Source organism: Ahaetulla prasina, chromosome 7 (genome assembly GCF_028640845.1).
Source record: "Ahaetulla prasina isolate Xishuangbanna chromosome 7, ASM2864084v1, whole genome shotgun sequence".
NCBI classification, from domain to species: domain Eukaryota; kingdom Metazoa; phylum Chordata; class Lepidosauria; order Squamata; family Colubridae; genus Ahaetulla; species Ahaetulla prasina.
The window spans coordinates 20,330,693-20,354,604 of record NC_080545.1 but is presented as its reverse complement, the minus strand read 5'-3'; the positions used below and the strand labels follow the sequence as shown (position 1 = coordinate 20,354,604).

General features: G+C 39.3%; 1 protein-coding gene across 3 annotated transcripts in view; it reads right to left on the bottom strand.

The window, feature by feature from the left end:
- Positions 1–23,912, bottom strand: part of TAFA5 (TAFA chemokine like family member 5) — a 416,270-nt gene that overhangs the window by 140,411 nt on the left and 251,947 nt on the right. The window contains exon 3 of one of the 3 annotated variants that reach the window (XM_058190809.1): positions 12,077–12,157. The exons of the other annotated variants lie outside the window; for them this stretch is intronic. Within the exon in view, the coding sequence (XP_058046792.1) occupies positions 12,077–12,157 (81 nt within the window). The remainder of the gene's footprint in view (positions 1–12,076; positions 12,158–23,912) is intronic. 3 annotated transcript variants of the gene reach the window in all.

Here is a 23,912-nt window from a genome sequence, read left to right as displayed (position 1 = left end):
AAGGAGTCCAGGTGGAGAGGCGAGGAGTGGCTGGCAGGGGAGGGGTGAGGAGAGGCTGGGGAGGCACACTTCAACGTGAGTGACACCCGGTCATTAGGCAGATCATATTAGTGGTCTGCGGGATTTAAAATGGGCCTCTGGTGGCTCAGACTGCTAAGACAGTCTGTTATTAACAGCAGCTGCTTGCAATTACTGCAGGTTCAAGTCCCACCAGGCCCAAGGTTGACTCAGCCTTCCATCCTTTATAAGGCAGGTAAAATGAGGACCCAGATTGTTGGGGGCAATAAGTTGACTTTGTATATAATATACAAATGGATGAAGACTATTGCTTGACATAGTGTAAGCCGCCCTGAGTCTTCGGAGAAGGCCGGGATATAAATGCAAATAAAATTTTTTTTAAAAAAAAATTATGAATTTAGTGGTCGCTGAGGTCCAAAAGATTGGTGACCCCTGAACTAGCTGACTTGGGCCAATCATTCACTCTCAGCCTAACTCTCCTCACAGGGTTGTTATTCAAAAAGTTTTTATTAGTCAAAAAAAAAGGTTTATACAAATACATATCAGGTATGGTAAATTTTCATTTTTCTTATCTAAAATAAGAATTTTACTCAAATTTTTTAACACATACAACAGCCATATGGCAAGCAGGTAACACGAAGTAGCTAAGTTTACAAATTTTAAATACGTAATAAAGAAGGGTCAAGAATAAACAGAATATCGTACTAAAGAGAATAAGGAAAACCAACACAATCCCAAATATCTTTATCACTTCCTAGTTTTGGATCTCAGAACTCTGGGTTCAGCCTGACCCAACTCCAGGGCCGCAACAGCGGCAGCCGCTCCGCCCATGATCTATAACCTCCCTTCTTCAATTCCTGGGTCATCTGATTCCAGGAGGGCTTTGTGTTCCTCCACATAGGCCGTAGCCTCCGCAATTGTACTGATTTTTTCGTAATGCCTCCGGAAAATCATCAATCCCTCTGGCATCAGCCATCTGAAGCCCACTCCTTCTGGTACAATTTGCTTGACAAAAAATAATATTTCTTTCTTTTTTCACGTACCTGTCTGGGAATCTGCCTCAGAATGGCTATCTCCCTGCCCCTGTAAATCAGTGCCCCACTCCTATGTTTTCTAAGAATTTCATCTCTCGTCTCTCTTCTCACAAATTTGACATGAACCTCTCTGGGAACTGCATGCGTGCGTGCATATTGCGAATTAACTCTATAAACTCGATCCACATCCCAATTCATGAAATCAACACCTCTCCCAAGAAATTCTCCCAACAATTTAGTCACAACATCTCTCAAGTCTTCTTGGTCCACTTCTTCCAAATTTTGAAACCTAAGGAAATAAGACATTTTATCCATCTGTGGTCAAGCACAGCATTGCCTGTCGTCTCCTCTCTTTTCTGCACTGCCGCATCTCACCCTCAAACCTTCCACTTTCTGCTTGTTTTCTGCTGAAACTTGTTGAGTATCCTTTAAATCCTTTTGGATAGTCACAATTTCTGCTCTTATTTCATCAATTTCTTGTCCATATTAGATAACTTTTCCAAAATTCTCTCCATCTCTCCAGCAGTTGGTCTCTGACCTTTTGCCATTAAGGAAAAAAAAATACAAAATCCTCAGGCAGGCACGGTATCCTTGTAATTTCCTCCGGATCCACCAGGGGGCACTCACAGGAGCAACGAGTCCAGAGTACAGTTAGTCAACCAGGAAGCCGAAGGAAGTGATGTCATCAAAATTCTCATAGTGAAGGCGGAAGCTGGGCGCCACCACTGTTCCCCAGAAGGAGGGGCCTCAAACCTTCCCTCCTAAATTTCTCCATCACCTCTTCTCTCCAGAGCTCCACAAAACCGTAATCTTCTTATTTTAAGTTCTCCTCTCCAGAATAACTCGTGCTCCTTCCAACCGCAGGGGAGAAAAACCCCCGCACTCCGGAGCACTCCACTCACGTTTACCGATATTCCTTCCTTCTCCTCCTCAATTCTTCTCCGTTCCTGTTCACCACCAGGCTGCTGCAGTTATAAATCCAATGCCCGGTGTCACGGGCACAGCGCCCAGGCGACGACCAAAATAATGGCCGCGGCCTGTGGCCTCCAAACCCCGCCAAGCCTAGGACGCGCCAGCATCGGTCCCCACAGTCCTGTATGTCGGCTGGGAGACCCCTGGCGAGCCGTCCGTGCGGCAGGTGTCCTTTTCGGAACACCTGGCCCCTGAGGGCCTCGGCGGCGGCCGGATTCGGGCGCTGGAGGCAGGAGAAGCCTTCCAGACGTCCGTTGCCGCTGGACACCGGAAGTCGTCTCTTCTCCTCACAGGGTTGTTATTGTGGCGAAAATAGATGGCAGAGTATTAGATAAGTTCATCTCCTTGGGTTGTTTAAATAAAGAAAAAAGGAAACAAACAAACAAATATACGTAGTGGTAGTGCCTTTGATTTTAGCAGACCGACTGCCTTGCTTGAAGCTGTTGTTAGAGAATGTTCCCTATGCTCACCTTTCGTGGTTATTTTAAATCCTTCTTCCCAAGACTTCATGGGAAAAAAGAAATCAATTCCTAATAATGGTACTGTGTTGTAATAATAATAATAATAATAATAATAATAATAATAATAATAATAATAATAATAATAATAATAATAATAATAATAATAATAATAATAATAATAATAATAATAATAATAATGAGGGCATGCATTATCATTGATGTTCAATTTTAAACATGTTAAAAAATGAAACAGTTTTGATAAATATTTGTGTGAGAAAGAGAAGCTAGGAGGAAATATTATTTGAAATTATATTCTTTTCATTTAGCTATGAACTAATGTTCATCTGCAGAATTTTATTTTAGGATACAAAGGAAAATAATCCTGGGGGTTGGGAAGTGAAGCTTGACAGGTGATGGATGGATAAGACTGAATTCCTAAAGAGAAAATTGCAAACCAAGCTCATATCTTTAGAAACAAGCAGTACATGATTATTACCATTTCCCCCATTCTTAAATACAAAAGGAGTTTCTGTCTCTAACAAACAATACACCTATATGTATACACATTTATTATTTTAAAACCTTAAAAAAATCAGAAATGCCTCAGAACAATATTTATTTCTGACCTCTGTAACTGAGACTGAAACAGAAAACCAAGTACAAATTATGTATAAATCCCTTATGGTAGCAGCCTGCATTGATCTCATTCTTTCTTTTCAGTTCAGAACCCACAACTTGAGATGGCTCACAAGCCCAGCTCCCCCTTTAAGAGGTAGTCAGCCAAATGTTGTGTGGAAAGAAGAATTCAGGAAAAAAAATGTGATTATCAGACATGGCTTTTAGCTACAAGGACCACATGATGTAAGAAAACTGCGTACTCCGAAAGGCGGGCAGCAGTTGCCATAGTCAAGGGCAATTCCAAGCTGAACAGCGTTGGCGGCTAAATTAAAGATGCACCCAAGCAAATTAAAGCTTTTCTACAAAGAAAAGAAGAGTGAGCTGCGGGAGAACAGGAATGTTTAAAATTAGAAACCCTCTTCAAAGCTGCTAACAGTTAAATATAAATGAGGAAATCTAGCAGATGACTCGTCGGTGTTTTCAGTCCTGAAAGCCTGTTTTTCAAGCACAAATTCTAACAGAGGCTACACAAATCGATGCTCGTTTAGCATTGTCAATAGATTGGGGTGGAGAAGCAGAAGGAAAAGTTAACACTAACAGTGCTAAGACATTTGAGCTATATTATTTGATCAAATACAGCTTTATGTAACGTAGAATTAGCTTGGTTGACTTCAGCAGAGGCCCCCTCAGGAGTTTTTCTATAGCTATTGCTCAAGCAGCTTTGCTAATACTCCCTTTTGCTTTTAAATGAACCAAAGCAAATAGATACTATCTAATTCTGAAATGCCAATATATTTGCAAAACGGAAAAGATGTACAGAATATTCTTCACCAACCTCATGCAGGGTTTACCTTGTATAATTAGAAACTATAGTTTAAATCTAATCCATAAATAAATACACCTAACATATTCACTATTCTTATGCAGCTATAGTTAGATGTAGCTAGCAAAATCAAATGTAATTTTATCCTAAATAGAATTTTTACTCAATGTAACTATGTGAAAATCATGCCAACAACACTGGAAATGAGTATCTTTAAGGAAATTAAATCCCCTTTATAGGTAGTCCTTGAATAACAACCACAATTGAGCCCAGAATTTCTGTTGCTAAGCAAGACAGTTGTTAAGTGATTTTTCCTACATTTTCTTGCCACAGTTGATGAGTGAATCACTGCCGTTAAGTTAGTAGCAAACCTGTTAAGTAAATCTGGCTCCCCCATTGACATGTAGTAGGCTGTATTGCTATTGTCCTTTTCATCTTCTCATTTCTCATCTTTTCTCATCTTTCCTACTATCTTCTCCTACTGGTATCTTATAATTTAACACTTGTTTGTTGTATCTTATGACTAATTATTGTAACTATGATTATGATCTATAACCTACCACTTTGCTGTTCATATGTATAATGAGAGCTTATGCTCTGGAGGGAAATTCCTTCTGTGTTCAGTCACACTTGGCCAATGAAGAATAAGAATAAACAGAGTTGTATCGTAAGTTATACTTGGTGTTCAAAGTTCATGGTTTTTGGATTTGAAAAGCTTCTAGTAATTTTCAACAAAAGCAGCGAAATATCAGCCCAATTACAGAAAACTGCAACTAAAATTATTTTGTAGAAACAGACATATCGTGATACTAAATAAAAACTGCTCTTTATACAGTTTCAATATTACACATCTATAATGAATTCCAGTTGTTCTGCAAGTCTGAATGACCAAATCTGAGTTATTTCTAACATTAATAAAAAGACTGACGGTTACCAAAACAACATATAACTGAAAATCTAATGAAGCAACTCTCAACACCTTTATGTCTAAAAAGCAGTAGAGAGAAAACAAGAAGGTTGCCACCAAAACTGGTCAATACAGAAGTGTCTCATTTAGAAGTAAGGATTTTGCTAGAATTATTGTGGTTGCAATTGGACCCTTTTTTCTAATAAATATCATTAATCAAAATTCCTAAATTCTTTTTATTGGCCTGTCTAGAACCCAAAGGCAGAATTTGACAGCCACTGCAGATGAATTCACACATTGCTAAGTCATCAAATGTTTTATGACTGAACAGATTAAACGACTGGAAGTGCATTGAACACCTTCACTTATTCTGTATGTTTTTACTGAATAAATTGTATTACACAAAACCAAACAGGGATAATATACTGCATAAATATCAGCATACCATGTTTTATTCGATAATGCACATAACATATACAAGGAGCTTACATATAGTTCAGCCTTATAAAACCTGATGCCCACTGTGTCACTAATAAACAGGCCCTTGAAAATTCTGTTTCATTAACTGAAGCTATTCCCATTTTATTTTTTTTATTGAGAAAATAAGGGGGACCTGAAAATGTGCAGTGTTTAAAAAAAAAGCTATGTACTTTTATTTCTCTCTCTCTCTCTCATCTCTCTATCATCTATCTATCATCCATTATCTATTTAATAGAAGCACAGGATGTACATACTCAGGATGTATATACACATATAACTATATGCACTTTTATTTTTTTCTCTCTCTCTCTCATCTATTTCTATCTATCTACCTATCTATCTATCTATCTATCTATCTATCTATCTATCTATCTATCTATCTATCTATCTATCTTCCATCTTCTATCTAAAAGAAGCACAGGATGTACATACACATATAACTATATGTACTTTTTTCTCTCTCATCTACTTACCTACCTACCTATCTACTTATATCAGCATATACATATAACACACACACATATATGAATGTATATGTATATGTGTGTGTGTTTTAGCACATTTCATTTCAAACAAGACAATTTTATTTCTTGGTTATTAGCAGATGGTGTTTACTTTCTCACAGATTCTGGTGTGTGACTTACCATGACTAAATTGAAAAAAACGTTAATTGTTATTGTTCTAAAGCTACATCTATAATCCTGTTCCTATAAAATGGAAAGTTGGGTAACATTTAAATCTATGAAAATATGCAAGATAGTGTATAAGTGGCATCTATAAATCTCTTTTTTCAGACTTGTAATGCAACCCACTGAGGACTGGCAAGGAAGAAGGAACAGAATCAAAGCTATTGTGAAGGTAGGTTTTGCATTTATACCATAATCTTCAGGATAATTAATAAATTAATTGAAGCATATAATATGTCAACTGAAAATATTAACATTATCTACACTAAGTATAGAATAGAACAGAACAGAACATAATTCTTTACTTGTCAAGTGTGATTGGACACAATTTTTTTTCAATGTATAAGCTCTCAGTGTGCATACAAACAATAAAAGTGATAAAGGTAAAGGTAAAGGTTCCCTCGCACATATGTGCTAGTTGTTCCTGACTCTAGGGGGCAGTGCTCATCTCCGTTTCAAAGCCGAAGAGCCAGCACTGTCCGAAGACGTCTCCGTGGTCATGTGGCCAACATGACTAAATGCCAAAGGTGCACGGAATGCTGTTACCTTGCCACCAAAGGTGGACGCTATTTTTCTACTTGCATTTTTTACGTGCTTTCGAACTGCTAGGTTGGCAGAAGCTGGGACAAGTAACGGGAGCTCACTCCATTATGTGGCACTAGGGATTCAAACTACTTAAGTGCTGACCTTTCAATCGACAAGCTCATCATCTGAGCCATCACGTAAAGTGATACATTATAGATAATAAAGCATAAGATACAATTATAAATCATATGATACAACACTTAGTGACAGGATATGAAATAATCAGTCAACATAAATCATGAAATACAAACAACAAAGCTATAGTCATAAGAAGCTAAGGAAATAGGTAATAGGAAAGATGAGAAGGATAATAGTAATAGTAATACAGCCCTACTAGGTGGTTTGACATCCCAGGGCATAAGACAGTGTTGTGGGAATTAGTTGTTTAGCAGAATGATAGCATGGGGGTTGGGTGTCTTATTTTTGTGTCTGATTGTTTTGGCATGCAATACCCTATAGCGTTGTCTTGAGAAAGAAGCTGAAACAGTTTATTCCAGGATATGAGAAGTCTATAGATGTTTTCACAACCCTCTTTCTGGCTCATGCAGTATACAGGTCCTTAATGGAAGGCAGGCTAGCTGCAATTAGTTTCTCTGCAGTCCTAACAATCCATTAAAGCAGGGGTTGTCAACCTTTCTATACCTACCGCCCAGTTTTTTATCTCTGTTAGTAGTAAAATTTTCTAACCGCACACCGGTTCCCACAATAAAGTGCCATGTATTGTCATCTGTGCATGCCTCTTGCGCATCGTGGGTTGGGTTTGGGGGGGCGCCGGCTACCAGCTCTGCTTGTCTGTTACAGCTAGGTAGTGTGGGGGGAGATGCGCGAGCTATTCTGGGATGAGGCTCTTTTGTTTGCGGTTGCACTATAGCGCCACTTATTTTCACTTATGTAATGTGAACTAAACTTATGCGCGGGCGATACAAATAGTATATTTTCAGAAATTTAAATTGTCACGTGGAATTTTATGAAAACCTAATGAAAATGTTTTTAAATAATGCTATGAATTTTTTTTAAAAAAGTCAATTAAATTAAAAAAAAAAGGAAAGTGCTTCAGTATCGGACAAATCCCTACCGCCCACCATGGAAGCTGGAAAGCCCACTAGTGGGCAGTAGGGACCAGGTTGACTACCACTGCATTAAAGCCTGTGTTTGCCTTGTTTGGTTGCTGTGCCAAACCAGACAGTTGGAGAGGTGCAAATGACAGACTCAATAATTCCTTCATAGAACTGTATCAGCAGCTGCTTGGGCAGCAAGAGCTTTCTGAGTTGGTGCAGGAAGAAAATTCTTTGTTGTGCTTTTTTTATGACATTTCTGAGGTTGGGTGTCCATTTTAAGTCCTGAGATATTATAGAACCTAGAGACCTGAAGATCTCTGCTGTTGATACTGTGTTGTCTAGTATTATAAGAGGGTTTCTCCTAAAATCTACTATTTAGTTTTGAATATGTTCAATTCAAGATTGTTCTGGGTGCACCACAGGGCCAGTTGTTCAACTTCCCATCTGTATGCAGATTTGTCATCATCTCAAATGAGACCAATCACTATTGCATCATCTGCAAACATCAGTACTTTAACAGAGGGATCTTTTGAGATGTAGTCAGTGGTATATAGAGGAAAGAGTAATGGAGAGAGCACACAGCACTGGGGAGCACTTGTGCTAATTATACAGGTATCCAATGTGATTTTGCTTAGCTTCATCTACTTCTTCCTATCTGCTAAAATGATCCATTTACAAGTGTGATCAGGCACAGCTAGATAAGTCAATTTAGTGAGCAGAATATCTGGAATGATGATATTGAATGCCAAGCTGAAGGTCCTTTACATAGGTCCTTGGAGACTGAAGATGTTGTAAATAGTAATGCAATGCTACGTATATTAATAGCATCATCTGCCAATCTTTTTGTTCTGTAGGCAAGGGGTCTAACAGTGGATCCGTGATGATTTTCAGATGGGCCAGCACTAGCCTTTCAAAGATTTTCATAATTACGGATGTCAGAGTAACTGGTCTATAGTTGTTCAACTCCGTGATTGAGGGTTTCTTAGGCACTGGGATGATTTTTTAAGGGTTTTCCACACATTTGCTGGTTCGTATGTTGAGAGCTGATTCTTCAGATTTTCAGAGTAGCTTCTTTTTGCTGCTCTGATCTCCCTTGATAATTCCTGGCCTGATTGTACAGCATTTTATGTCCTTTCCTGTAGGCTTCCTCTTTGGAATGATGTAGCTACTTGAGTCTAGCTGTGAACCAAGTTTTGTTGTTACTGTGAATTCACAGGTTTCTGGTTGGAACACATAGGTCTTCACAAAAACTAACATACGATGTCACAGTATCTGTGAGTTCATCCAAGTCTGCAGATGGAGCTTCAAAAACATTGCAATCTGTGCAGCCATGGCTTTAACTTAGCCTCTTTAATCTAAAACTTCACTGATTTTATTGTTGGTTTTATGGCTTTAAGCCTTTGTCTATAAACACAAGGTGAATCACACAGTGATCAAAGCTGCTCGTGTTAAAGACTGATAAGCATCTTTTAATGTTGTGCAGCAGTGGTCTAAAATATTCTTGCCTTTAATAAGACAGTTGACATGCTGTATGTAACTAGGCAGTTCTTGGCTTAAGTTAGCACTGTTGAAGTCTCCTAACACAATGAGAAGGGAATCTGGATATCTCTGTTCAGCCCATAGAATCTGGTCAGCTAGAGTTCCTAATGCATTGTTTATGCAAGCTGGGGGTGGAATGTATGTAGCAGCCAGAATTAATTAGGAAAACTCTCATGGATAATAAAATGGCTTGCAATTGATAAATAATGTCTCTAAGTCCACATCACAAAATTTCTTCAGTGCAGTTATATTTTTACACCATCGGTTGTTGCTATAAAAATATGAGACGCCTCCCTTCTGTTTTTGCAATTCTATCTGCTCTTTGAATCTGAAATCCTGGGATTTGCAAACAGCTATCATTAATCGAACCATTCAGCCATGTTTCAATGAAGCAGAGGGCTGCCGAGTTTAAAAAGTCTTCAGTTGTTCCTATTTAAAAGTAGCAGTTCATCTATCTTATTTACCAGCGAGCAAAGATTAGTTAAATGCTGAGAGGGGAGGGGAGATTTGTTCACTCCATGCTTCCTGAGCCTTTGTATTATGCCTCCTCTCTTGCCCCTCTTCTTCCTTCTTTTGTTCTGCTCTGCTTCTTTGTTGCTGCCAGGCCGAAAGAGATAATTGCCATTCCCTCTGTCAGAATTTCTTCCACATTTGAAAAGAAGGAAGGAATATCCCCAGAAAGATGCTTGTTATTTAAAGTCCATTTTTTTTTATATTCAAAAGTTCAATTCTCGAGGATGAAATTCTCAGAGAGTCACAGAAAGTATAAAATATCAAAATTAGAAGATAGCATTTCACTGAGGCTGCCATTAGAGGCACTATTGTGAGGTAAAAATAGAAAGAGACAGGGGTGGGCTTCAAAAATTGCTAGGTGGGCGTGACCTAGTCAGCCTCCTGCACCTTGGTGGGAGGGGGCGTTTTTGCCCTACCCGGACTCCGGAGGCCCTCTGGAGGCCGGAAACAGGTCCATTTCCAGCCTTCTCAAATGGTAGGCCTGTTTTTTGCTGTCTCTGAGCCTCTGTGCGCACCCTACACTTACCTGCATCTAAAATGGACCGCATGGGCACTCCTAGGAGGGGTGGGGGGCATTCAGGAGTGGGATTTGGGGGTTCTTTGAACTGCACAGAATCTTAGGTAGAAGTTTTCCTGAACCCCTGCGAACCTCCAGCAGCCCATCCCTGGAAACAGATAGAAGCACGATAATGCCTAATATTCAAATTGTAATTGGTAAAAGTAATGTTTTGCTATATAGGAGCTACAGGTAACCAATTCCTACTATATCAGATTATACTGCATGTAGTGTCCTGGAAATCATTGCTTGCACTTCTGCATTTTGAAAGTGGAAATCTGCAGTGCTACAGATGCAGCTGAAAAATACTTGAGCTTGTGGATATTCAAATATTGTGAGCCTCTATGGAATAGAACCACCATAATTAGTGAAAGTAGCTATCTGTTATTGTAAGGTAAAGCTAAAGGTTCCCCTCGCACATACGTGCTAGTTGTTGCCGACTCTAGGGGATGGTGCTCATCTCCGTTTCAAAGCCAAAGAGCCAGCGCTGTCCGAAGAAGTTTCTATGGTCATGTGGCTGGCATGACTCAACGCCAAAGGCACACGGAACGCTGTTACCTTTCCACCAAAGGTGGTCCCTATTTTTTCTACTTGCATTTTTACGTGCTTTCAAAACTGCTAGGTTGGCAGAAGCTGGGTCAAGTAACGGGAGCTCACCCCGTTACATGGCAGCACTAGGGATTCGAACCACTGAGCTGCTGACCTTTCGATTGACAAACTCACATCCTAGCCCCTGAGCCACCGTGTCCCTTCGTTATTATAGGTCTCTATATATACAAAGTGAAGAATTGGTCTAGCATAATACATTATACTTTTAGATCAAACTGCCATATAAAATAATATATATGCTTAAAATACCATACATGGTAAATCATACTAAGATGATTAAAGGAGCTGGTTAAAATAACATGCAACTGACATGTTGTGATTGTATTTTTTTCTCTGATACTTATAGATTCAACTTAACTTTATATTAAAGACATATAGAAGAATCAAAGAAGGATTATGCTACTCTTTTCATCCATTGTTTTATTTCTAAAGTTGCATTATTTTTGCCTTTTCGTTTTGCATACAGAGACAACAAGTTTGGGGTCAAATGGGTATTGTCAGGATCCCAAAGCACATATACATTTTGAAGCTTACAAAATGGCGGCTTTTGTGGGAAACTGCTAAAAATGTTGCTGCCACACAACCACCACCCATCTGCTCACTGAAACAATTTGCATCAAAAACTCAGATGGCAGAGGCAATATTTTGTTTGACAAAGTAATGAAAAAACATCTTTTCAGCACCAGTTCTATGCTTTTATTTTAAATTGAACTGCTTATTTTCTCACTTTTAAAAAAGTGTCAGGACATGAATTTCCATGAATTTCTTTCTTTTCTTTTCTTTTTTTTTAGCGACACATTCATTTATGAACGCAGCATGGCTAATTTAGCAGAACAGCAGTTACCATTATTAAGGATCACACTTTGTTTTCCCATGTTAAACATATAGTCCCAGTATACTTAAATCGGGGTGTCAAACTGATTTCATTGAGGGCTGCATCAGGCTTGTGTTTGACCTCGGGGGGGGGCAGTGGGGGCATGGCTAGCTTGACAACACTCATTTCAGGGGCGCCTGTGGTGGCCTGAGCGCTCTGACAGTGAAAAAGGTCTCCCAAGCTCCATTTTCGGCTGTGATGGTCTCCTGCAACCCTCTGACAGTGAAAATGGAGCTCAGGAGGGCTACATGTGGTCCGTGTGAGCTCCGTTTTTACTGGCAGAGGCTCTGCGGGCTGGTACTTTGCTGTTTCCAGGGCGACCCCTTGGGCCAGATCCAAGCACCTTGCAGGCCAGATCCGGCCCACGGGCCTTGAGTTTGACATCCCTGATTTAGGTCCTCTTCAGGGTCACCAATCTCTGCAGCTGAAAAACAAAAATATAATTTCCTGGGGTTGAATCAGTTCCCCCCAAAAAGGGATAGCCTTTGCTTACTTTCCTATTTATCACCATCCAAACAGTATGCTGCATGAACATTCTTTCTGATTTGTTTTCCAAACATGAAAAAAATAATTATTTAAATAAAGAGTGAATATCAGATGCATTTCATTAAAAAAAAAAAAAGCACACACAACTTTTGTATGGTTGCTATTCATTGAATGGTTTTATTACCAACAGCCCTTTGTCTACTCTTAAACAATATATCTATAGTCTTAAAGTAGAGAAAGTCACATGATTCTCATTCAGTAATAACTGAAGGACCATTCACAATCAGAATTTGAGTCTGGAAAACATGGATATACACAATGTTTCTAAATACAAAGATCAGACCAGCCCCCCCCCCAAAAAAAGGAGAATAAAAATGGGAAAGTTTCCAAAAAAAGAGAGATTTCTGCATTTCTTGGCATGAATATTTATCAAGCAAAGCAAAAGAATGTGTCACTTCTCTGCAAATAAGAAATTTATTCAGAAAGAATTCAAAAAAAGAGGAAAAATAGAGAGCAAGCTGGATTGGAACAAAGAACCCAGGTCAAAAGCTGAATAATCACTTTTGTGGCTACCACATGTAAGAAAGAAGCCTCTTTTACAACCATCAATTACCTTCCTCTGCAACCACCTAAATTGCAAAAACTGATTTAAAGTACTGCAGCTAGAATAACATCAGGATACATACAAGAAAAGAATATTTACAAGATGGTCACAACAATCTCCCAGAATATCATTCCACACTTCCCCATATCCTTAAAAAAGAAAAAAAAAAGTTCATCAAGCAAATGGCACAGATCGTCTTCAATTTATGACTGCTCATTTAGTAACCATTTAAATTGTAGGAAGTCTCCTCCCCAGATTAAAATATTCTTTATTTTTAATATTAAAAAAGGTAGGATAGAATATTTTCCCAAAGGAGAAATAGAGAAAACATGTTCTTAAAGGCCGAAAGCAGCCCCAGCCTTTCTCAATAGCCTCCAGCAGATGCTTGAAATCTTTAGAGTGGGTATTTTGTGCCCATTAAGAAAGACGGGGCAAATCTATTCACAAACAAAACACAGAGAAAGTTGGAGTTGATGGGATTAAAATTTACAACCCCCACCCAAATTCTAAGAACAGGACATGACCTTTAAGATGTAATATGATTAAGCTACCACCATTGAAATAGCCCATAAGGAAGACTGAGCGCTAAAGAATTGAGGCCTTTAAACTCTGTTACTGAAGAAGACTCCTGTGAGTCTCTGGACTGCAAGGCGATCAAACTGGTCAGTCCTAGAGGAGATCAACCCTGATTGCTCCTTAGAAGGCCAGATCCTGAAGATGAAACTACTTTGGCCACCTAATGAGAAGGAAGGACTCACTGGAGAAGAGCCTAATGCTGGGAACGATTGAGGGCAAAAGAAGAAGGGGACGGCAGAGAACGAGGTGGCTGGATGAAGTCACTGAAGCAGTCGATGTGAGATTAAAAGGACTCCGGGGAATGGTAGAGGACAGGAAGGCCTGGATGAATGTTGTCCATGGGGTCTCAATGGGTTGGACATGACTTTGCAACTAACAACAACATTAAAATAGCAAAAGACACAATAGCCCCTTCACTGCACAATCCCAAGAACAGTTCAAACGTCAAAGTCACAGAAAACTATAAAAATCCATCCACTCATTCACCCATTTTGTCAGCTGTTCCAGAACTACATGCTGTTTTTGGTTCTATTCATCAATAAACAGAGTCCTTCTTTCCAATTCATTTTATTTCTAGCACCTTTCTCCAAGCTTGGAACCCAACCAGATTTTTCTTCCCACAGAAGTTAGGAAGGTGATAAAAAGAAAACTTGATTTACAGCTGCTCTGCACACTTACAACTGTTGCAGGTTCCCCAAAATTTTGTGAGTGTGCTCTGGGCACTTGACAACTCACCTGAATTTACAACAATTGCAGACTCCCACTTCATGTGATCACCATTTGTGACCTTCTCAAGCTGGTTTCCAAAAGCAAAGTCAATGAGGAAGCTGGCTCGGAAGTCACCTGGCATCTGGCTTAATGACCACAGTGATAAACTACCATGATTGGGGTAGGTTGTAGGGGTGACACCAAAATATAATTTTATTTATCTCTATATTAAATTATTGTATTTATTCCAATTTCATTTTAAACTGTATTTTATTCCAATTTTATTTTAAATTGTATTTTATCCAATTCCATTTTAAATTGTATTTTATCAGATTTTAGTAATAATTTGAGTCTGGAACTCTGCACTTTGATAGGGCTCAGGGGCTCAATCAATAAAGTAAACTCAACTAACTACCATGTCAAAAAGTTGTAAAATTGCTTATAGTCATATGATGCCTCATTTATCTGCACAAATTAACACATTTTCCAGTCCCAATTATGATTGTAAATCAAGGATTTCCTTCAATCAGTTTCATTAGTTTCCTAATAAGTGGAACAGAAAATCTTGTGAAGTACAGATACTCTTGACTTGTGACCACAACTGAAGCTAGAATTTATGTTGTTGAGCAAGGCAGTTGTTAAGTGGGTCATGTCCAATTTTACAACCTTTTTGAATGATGATCACATGACCCTAGGATGCTGCAATCATTGTAAATACATGCTGGATGCCAAGTATCCAAATTTTGATCACGTGACTATGGAGATGCTACACTGGTTATAAGTGCAAGGACTGATTGTAAGTTACATTTTTCAGTGCCATTATAACTTTGCATTGCCATTCACTGGTTGTACGTTGAAGAGTACCTGTAGACGGTATTCATAAAACTGAGGTGGGTAGACAACAAGGAACCTCTTAAAGGTAAAGTTGCTTTATTGTGCTTTCTTTAAACAAATGATCTTGTTGTGTCTCGCCCAATCTCACCACAGCCGGGGCCTTCTTATCTGCTTCCGAACACGGAGGAATGTTCTAGTATGCCTCCCGGCCCCAGCCCTGGCTCTATGCCCAGACAGGCTGAAGAGGAGGAAATATCTCCAGCCCCCAGCTCCGGCTCCATGCCCAGGCAAACGGAGCAACTAGACCCCTCCCCCTCCTCCACAGCATGTGACCCTGAGGGAGGTCTATTGCCAACAGCTGCCGACTGGAGTGACCCTCGCGTCAGAAGACTTGATAGGCGGAGGCAACAGAAGGAAGGGAAGGGCAGGCCTGGATAAGTGCTAAGTCATGGAGCCACACCCCATGGCCTATATAAAGGATCTGCTTTTTGGCATTCTCTGAGTCAGGCAAAGTCTAAACATATCTTGCTGAAGTCACTTTCTGGTCTCCTGCCTGCCCTGAGGACTTTGCTAGGACTTTGGCAGAGCTACAGAGGCACGCCTGATTCAGATTTCCCTGACCCGGCCATCAGCGGAGGAGTGGGACACGACAGATCTCTCCAGGGATAAAGGGGGAAGGAGGGAGGGAGGATGGATGGATGGATTTTACATTGGCTACTTGACATAGTAACAGGAGAAGCTGAAAAGTAATATCACTGAATTTTCATGATTAATAAATAACTTACATAGAAACATTATCTATTTAATATTTATGTATTTAATGGAATTTTGAGGGTAATTCCTTGACAACTTTGGAAAACTTACAAATAAAAACAATAGATATAATAAAAAAATAATATGACTACAAGAGCTGAACATTTAACTATAAACCAGCTATAACAAAAATGGCTGTTATAGATCTTTAATTATTTCTGAAAGAAGAAAGGTGGAAGCCACACAAATTGACACGCTGCCTGGATCCCAAAAGATGATATTCCTTATATGATGGGACTCATGGTGCACCAACGTTCTTGCCCTTACTGTGTGGGCCAGGGGTGGGTTCTACTTACATTTACTACCAGTTTGCAATGGAAGCGCGCACACACACACTCGCTTCGCTCACACACACTTCTGCGCATGCACTGATCACCCTCGATGACGTCGGAGCAGGTGGATGGAGACGCCCGCCAGTTTTACTACTGGTTCTATAGAACTGGACAGAACCAGGAGCAACCCCACCACTGGTGTAGGCAAAAATAACTGGAGATATATGCATGCTCCCTCAGACAGCCATGCTCTACTCTAGGGCTTTAAAGGTAATAACCATTGCCATGAATTGCACCCAGAAGCCAACTGGTTGCCACTGAAACTGCTATAAATTCTAGATCAGGGGTGTCAAACTTGATTTCACATCAGGGTTGTGTTGACCTTGGGGGCCGGGGTGGGTGAGGCCAGGTTGGGCATGGCCACCTCAATATCATTTGTGTCAGGGACGCCTGTGGTGGCCTGAGTGCTCTGCCAGTGAAAACGGGCTCCTGAGCTCCATTTTTGGCTGCAATGGCTTCCTGCAAATCTCTGCCAGCAAAAATGGAGCTCGGGTGGGCCGTCCGCAGCCCTTGAGAGCTGTTTTTGCTGGCAAGGGCACCAGGGCCGGTCCTTTGCTGTTTCCAGGACAGCCCCGCAGGCCAGATCTAACCACCCCACAGGCCAGATCTGGCCTGTAGGTCTTGAGTTTGACACCCCTGTCTAGATGATCCTCAAGAAATACCCCATATATAGTACATTGTAGTCTAATTATGAGATGGCCAAAGCATAAACAACTGTCTGAAGGGTCTCTCAGTGCAGGAAGGATTGCAAAAGGTGCATTGTATGTATTTCCACAAAGACTCTCTTGGCCACAGCTGCTGCCTGCTCTTCAAGCAGGAGATGGGAGTCCAAAAAGATCCCCAGATTCACACAAATCTGAATTGGGGAAGTGTAACACATACTCTGTATACCTCGTGTTTCTAAATTACCTTAGAGGAGGGGTCGTCATGGCAGCATCACCTGACGTATCGGGACTTTTTTCCATTTGCTAAACCAGATATAGGTGTGGCTGGCGCGTGATGCATCCGGCCCACAGGCCGGGAGGTTGACAGCCCTGCCTTAAAGTCAACTGAGGAGGCATAGAAGATGTAAGATATTTAGACAGTGTAGATACATGTAGATATCTACACCCAGATACACTAATATATACAGAAAATACCAAGACAAATAACTGAGGCTATAGAGCAAACTATTTTTCTACCTTCTGTGTTATTCCATTGTCACTAACTTATTTGCATTAGAACTGGGTTTTTTCCCCTATTATAATATTCAGCAAAAGAGCATTCTGAATCTTAAAAACAATTTCCTACTTTATTCTTGAATGTATCTCTCTTTTTAACATAGAAGATTGCCACGGTTGCTTAATCTCACATTTATCCTATTTTTCTTTAAAAACCCACCTTAATTTGCATGTCAATTATATGATGTAACTCTCAAGTCATGCTTAATTCATGATTTTTTTTTCCTGTTGCAGTTTTTTCTGCACCTGGAAAACACAATTTTCCTCTAGTAAAGTGACCCAGTTGGAAGATCCTTCAAAGATTGTAACATTCCCAAAGGCTTCTTTCTTTCTGCTTGAGCATTTTTGTTAGGTAAGGCCTGTTAGATAATGAGTACTTTCTGTCCTGAGCTATTTGACTTCCTGCCCAGCTTTTTGCAAGTCTTTAGCCACTTCTAGCCTTCAATTAGCTACAAACACTTAGCTTCTCCTCTCCCATCTCGTCCAGCTAAGCTGAATGAAAATGGTTTGTGTTAACAGCAAATAAAAAAATGGATCATGGAATGTGTGCACAGAACGCCTATACATGTATGACTGTATTGTATTCCAGTGTCCTCCTTTTGCTAATGCTACTCAGTGCAGTTTTACATTTTCACTAGGATCAAACAGCAAGAGAGGGGCAGACTGATAGTTCTGTGAATTGTTCAGTTTTGAATAGAATAGAATAGAATAGAATAGAATAGAATAGAATAGAACAGAACAGAACAGAGAAAGCCAGCAGGTTCTGACAGGTTTTGGAGAACCAGTAGCGGAAATTATGAGCAGTTCGGAAAACCAGTAGTGGAAATTTTGAGTAGTTCAGAGAACCAGCAAATACTACCTCTGGCTGGTCCCTGGAGTGGGGTGGGAATGGAGATTTTGCAGTATCCTTCCCCTACCATGCCCACCAAGCTACGCCCACCAAGCCACACCACACTCACCCAGCCATGCCCAGAGAACCGGTAGTAAAAGAATTTGGATTTCACCACTGATAGAACAGAATTCTTTATTGACTAAGTGTGATTGGACACACAAGGAATTTGTCTTTGGTGCATATGCTCTCAGTGTAGATAATGAAAAAATAAAACATATTCATCAAGAATCATAAGATACAACCCTTAGTGATAGTCATAGGATACTAATAAGCAATAAAATCATACCAGGAAACAATAAAAAAACAATATAAGTTGTAAAGATACAAGCAACATGGATATAGCCATAAGTGGAAAGAGACAGGTACTAGTAAGGATGAGAAGAACTACTGTCTTAGTAGTTAATTTGACAGTGTTGTTGGAATTTGTTGTTCAGCAGAGTGATGGCATTCGGGGGAAAACTGTCCTTGTGTCTAGTTGTTCTAGTGTGCAGAGTCCTATAGCATCATTTTGAGGGTAAAAGTTGAAACAATTTATGTCCAGGATGTGAGGGGTCTGTAGAGCAGTTCAAGATAAAAACTCTGCTAACATCTGCCTAGGAGTCGGGACTAAGCACAGTAAAACCCAACTAGGAGTGACATCATACAATTCCTAAGGTATTCAACGTGTTTTTAAAGTGTTACTGATCAGATTGGATAGCTTGGGATACTTTGTATTGTACCACAAGATAGCTGATTATGTAAAATCTAAAATCCAACATTTTTAAGCCTTTACATTCTAGCTTACTAAAAAAAAAACCATTCTTCTTTTTATCCTATTCTTGAAGGAATTTGAAATCTTTGCTAACTACTTAAAATATAAATGAATTAAGCCAGATTCTAATTCAAATCATAACATATGATATATGATTCCATATATCACCCCATTAATGCAATATTATCTCTCTTAATTCCAGTTATGGCTTTGTGTACGTCTAGTGATAATACTTTTTCATGATAGGATTAATTCATCAAATATAGGCAGTTCTTGTTGACTGACTAGTAAAAAATCATATAACCACAATGGACCCACAAGGTCACTTCCATTTCTACTGTTAACTGAACCACCGTGGTTAAATAAGACATCATGGGACTACAACTTACAAGTTCACTCCTACCTCCATCAATTCTGCTCATTGGAACCACCCAAACAAAGATCACCTAACTTTGCAAAAAAAAAAAAAAATCCCAACTATTTTAACTTTGAACAGTCACTAAAGGCAGTCAATAAGCAAGGACTATAATGTAGGCCATAGACAGTTATAGTAAGTTTCTTCCTGTGACTAAACACTTTCTAATTATTTCAGAAAACCCTAAATGATTAGCTTTCTGCATGTAGTATGCAGTGTAATTCAGGAGCGCCCAAATTTATTCCATTAAACAGTAGGAAATGAAATACAGCCTGTTTGACAGGATTCTGTAAGTGACTAAGGACAAAATAAAGTCCTTACAGTCTGCTTTTCTACCACTGGACCAGGGATGTCAAACTTGTGTTGTCACGTGATATATTGTGGCTCTTTTGCCCTTCGCTAATATGGGGGTAGGCGTGGCCAGCACATGACACATCCGGCCCACAGGCGTGAGTTTGACATCCCTGCACTAGAGCTTTGCTTCTTGAGCAGGAATTCTGGGAAATTTTATTTTAACTAATTAGTCCTATGGCCTGAAAAACCTTTTAACAAACTGGTACACAGCATAATTTGTTCAAAGTTAGTGCAAGTTGTAGTAGAAGCAGCATCCAAAAACAGTAAAGAGGAAAACTTCAATACTAACTTAAGAGTGCTAGTGAATCCTAAGGCTTAAAGAATGAAATAAGTAATTGTCGGACAGATAGATCTTATTTTTCTAAAACCTAAAATATTTTGTTTTAGAAGAATGCTTCCATGATATAAAATACATTTGCTCTTCTAAATCATTCAAATGCTTGTAGGCTATACTGAAATCATGATTAAAAAACAAACACACCCCTACCAATTGAATACACTGACCAGTAAAATATAAGCAGTTGTGGATAACATGTCTGTTTATAATTATAGTAGTATGAAAAGCTCTTTTTTTTCACAAGTAAAACATCTTAACCCAGAAACAGTGCTTATACAATAAAACAGGCTCCCTTCATTAACGCAGTTAATATCTCCATTGTAGCATTACATTCATTATCGTAATACAAAACTAATTTCTAAAATAACAGGAATTAAAAATGCAATCATCAGTCAGCAACTGAAAACAACTTTCATAGTGAGTTTCAAATGTAGGCTTAACTAACATTTCTTTCCTTTTCTTTGACTGGGTTTTTATGACAAATGAACTAAAAATTACTGATACAAATGCCACTAATGTAAAATAGTTTAAAAGCTTAGCTTGAATATTTCCAACTAGGTCTCTTGGGTTTTGCTTGTTAATAAACTTGGATTCGCTGAGTTCAATGTCCTTGAATTGATAGCTTTTTTTCCCCTTCTCTTTTCAAAAAAAAAAGTCTTGATGCAACTGAAGACTTTCTGGTTAATCAAAGTAGTTACATTTTCAGGATCAAAGCAAACAAGTACTTTAAAGCAACTGAGGTATTGATTCACCTGATGGTTTCATTTTTTAAGTCTTTCATATCTGACCATTGTAAGAAACCCAGCACAGATGAACTAAATATAAAGCTGTGTATTGAATAACAAGACTTCTTAATTTCCAAAAAAGAAAAAAGAAAAAAAGGTAGGATTAGTTCCAATGTGCAAATATAAACTTGTTATACCAGGCTGGGAAGAAAAGAACCTTTTGTTTGAATCCCAAACAGCAATTTGATAGATAAAATTTAGGAAGCAACATTGTAATTGTAAACCAAGCTTGCTAAACAGAATTTCTAGAAGATAAGTAGGTATAATTGGATTCTAAATGGTTACCTTAATTGTAAACTATTTAATATTCCTCTGTGAAGAAGTAACAATGTGGATGAGCTGAAACATCCTGCATAAAAAGAAGCATATTTCTATGCAATATAGAATCCATTTAATCCATTTTAATGTGATTGAAACTAAAACATTTTACAGTTCCATACCAGCAGTAAATCTCTGGCTGATTTCTGCATAAGAGTTGTAATAGAAATATTGGGTTCCTGTGTATTTTTAATCCATTTTGCACCCATCTCTTATGCTTGTCTCCAGGACATGAATAAACAACCAGATATCCAAGGAACACAAACAGCTTGAATTTTTCTTATTATTCTAATTACATAGTTTTTAAAGAAACAGAATTTCCAATAAATGACCATGTTGCATCTTGATTGAAAAAGTTTGGAAGCAATGACCTGACCTGAGTTTAACTCATAGAATCATCTGCTACAATGTCCTTCCTGTTGAAGATTACTTCAGCTTCAATCACAACAATATACGAGCAAATAATAGATTTAAGCTTAATGTGAACCGCTCCAATCTTGATTGCAGAAAATATGACTGCAGTAACAGAGTTGTTAATGCATTGAATACACTACCAGACTCTGTGGTCTCTTCCCAAAATCCCCAAAGCTTTAACCAAAAACTGTCTACTATTGACCTCACCCCATTCCTAAGAGGTCTGTAAGGGGCGTCCATAAGAGCACCAACTTGCCTACCGTTCCTGTCCTAATGTTCACTTTGATTGTATCCAAATTCCTTATAGTTATTACATACTTATGCTTATATATATATGCTTATATATCGTATAGTTATTTCATGCTAATGCTTATATATACTGTTGTTGCAAATAAAATAAATAAATAAAACAATTCCTGTTCCTTTCTGGAAGGCGTTCTGCAAGATATAAAATGGAGCCTAGAGGTCACATTTAAGATCAAGGATAGAAAGCTTGGCTTTGCAGTTCTAACACATTAGCACCTGCAACAATGTTGTAAAAAATAAGATGGCAGCCAAAATCTTATGATCAAAGTTCTGCTCTTTTAAATTTTATAAGCATTCAAAACGAATGCAGGCATAAAAAAGTAGTACTTTGACTATATAGTCACACTGTCCATCTTATCTTCTTTACCTTCTACAGATGCCACTGCTTCAACACCTGTCACATCAACAGTCCTAGCCAGGGGTGGGCTGCTACAGGTTCACCCAGGTTCGGGAAACCTGTAGCTAGTGTTATGGCTGATTCGGAGAACCTCCAAATCCCATCCCTCGCTGGCCCCTCCCCTCCCATCCTGCACTTCCCAGAAGTCTCCACGTGGCCCGTTTTGGATGTGAGTTTATTTATTTATTTATTCATATTTTTATACCGCCCTATCTCCCTAGGGACTCAGGGCGGTGTACAGCCATCTAAAAACAACATAAATATACAAAGTAAAACATTAATCTAAAAAACTTATTAAATAGGCCGAATATTTAAAATAGACATAAATAATAAAACCCCAAGTTAAAACCAAATCTAAAATTTAAACAATTAAAATTTAAAAATCTAGTCCAGTCCTGCGCAAATAAATAGATGTGTCTTAAGCTCGCGGCGGAAGGTCTGAAGGTCAGGAAGTTGACGAAGTCCTGGGGGAAGCTCGTTCCAGAGGGTGGGAGCCCCCACAGAAAAGGCCCTTCCCCTGGGCGTCGCCAGTCGGCACTGCCTAGCTGACGGCACCCTGAGGAGTCCCTCCCTGTGGGAGCGCACAGGTCGGTGGGAGGCATTCGGTGGCAGCAGACGGTCCCGTAAGTAACCCGGCCCTATGCCATGGAGTTAAGTGCAGGGCCTGAGCAGAGGCTCGGGGACGGCGAAAAATGGGCCTCCCGGAAGTTCTGGAAGGCCGGAAAAAGGCTCTGGAAGGCCTCCGAAGGCCGGGAGAGGCAGTTTTTGCCCTTCCAGAGGCAAAAGCCACCGGAACCTGGGGAAGGTGAAAACGCCCCTCCCCCCCGTGGTGCAAGAGGCCGACTAGGCCGCGCCCACCATGGCCACACCATGCCAGCAACCAGGCAGAGAACCCATTGCTGAAATTTTTGAAGCCCATCCCTGGTCATAGCCAATGTCAAGGAATTGTGCAAGTTACAGTCCAAAATACAAAAGGGATACATCGGTTATCTGTAACTGAGGAGAAAACAAAATTGTAAATAATGAAAGCATATATCCACTTTTGCTTTTAATTTAGTGGATTTTAGTGGACCTAATGGATTATATGCCATCAAGTTGTTTTTTAACTCCTACTGATCACATAGATTTTCTTCACGACAATTTATACTAATCTGTTCTTCCAAATCTCCCAATGGTGCTTTCATTGTCACTAATTGAGTCCATCAACTGCTGCTCTTCTTTTTCCTTCCACCTTTCCTAAGATTAGAGCTTTTTCCAGGGAGTTGGGCTTTCACCCAATGTGTCCAAAGTTAGTGAGTAATTAAGTATATTAATTAAAAGTAAAAGACTTAATACCTTTTTTGATACAATAGGGAGGCTGTTATAATAAATCTTTACATGATTAAACAGTACTTATAAGATTAGATCAGCAGGAAGTGAACATGGATTCAAAGTGTGACTAGCTGCTGAAATTCATAGTGTAATAATAACAGTATGCAACAGAATAACTGTTGTTATTAAGGAACTGCTGTTAAGTACTAACTAATATAGACGAGAGGTCGAACGACTAGCCTTGTGGTACAACCAAAACAATCTGGAACTGAACACACTCAAAACCGTAGAAATGGTGGTAGACTTTAGGAGAAACCCTTCCATAC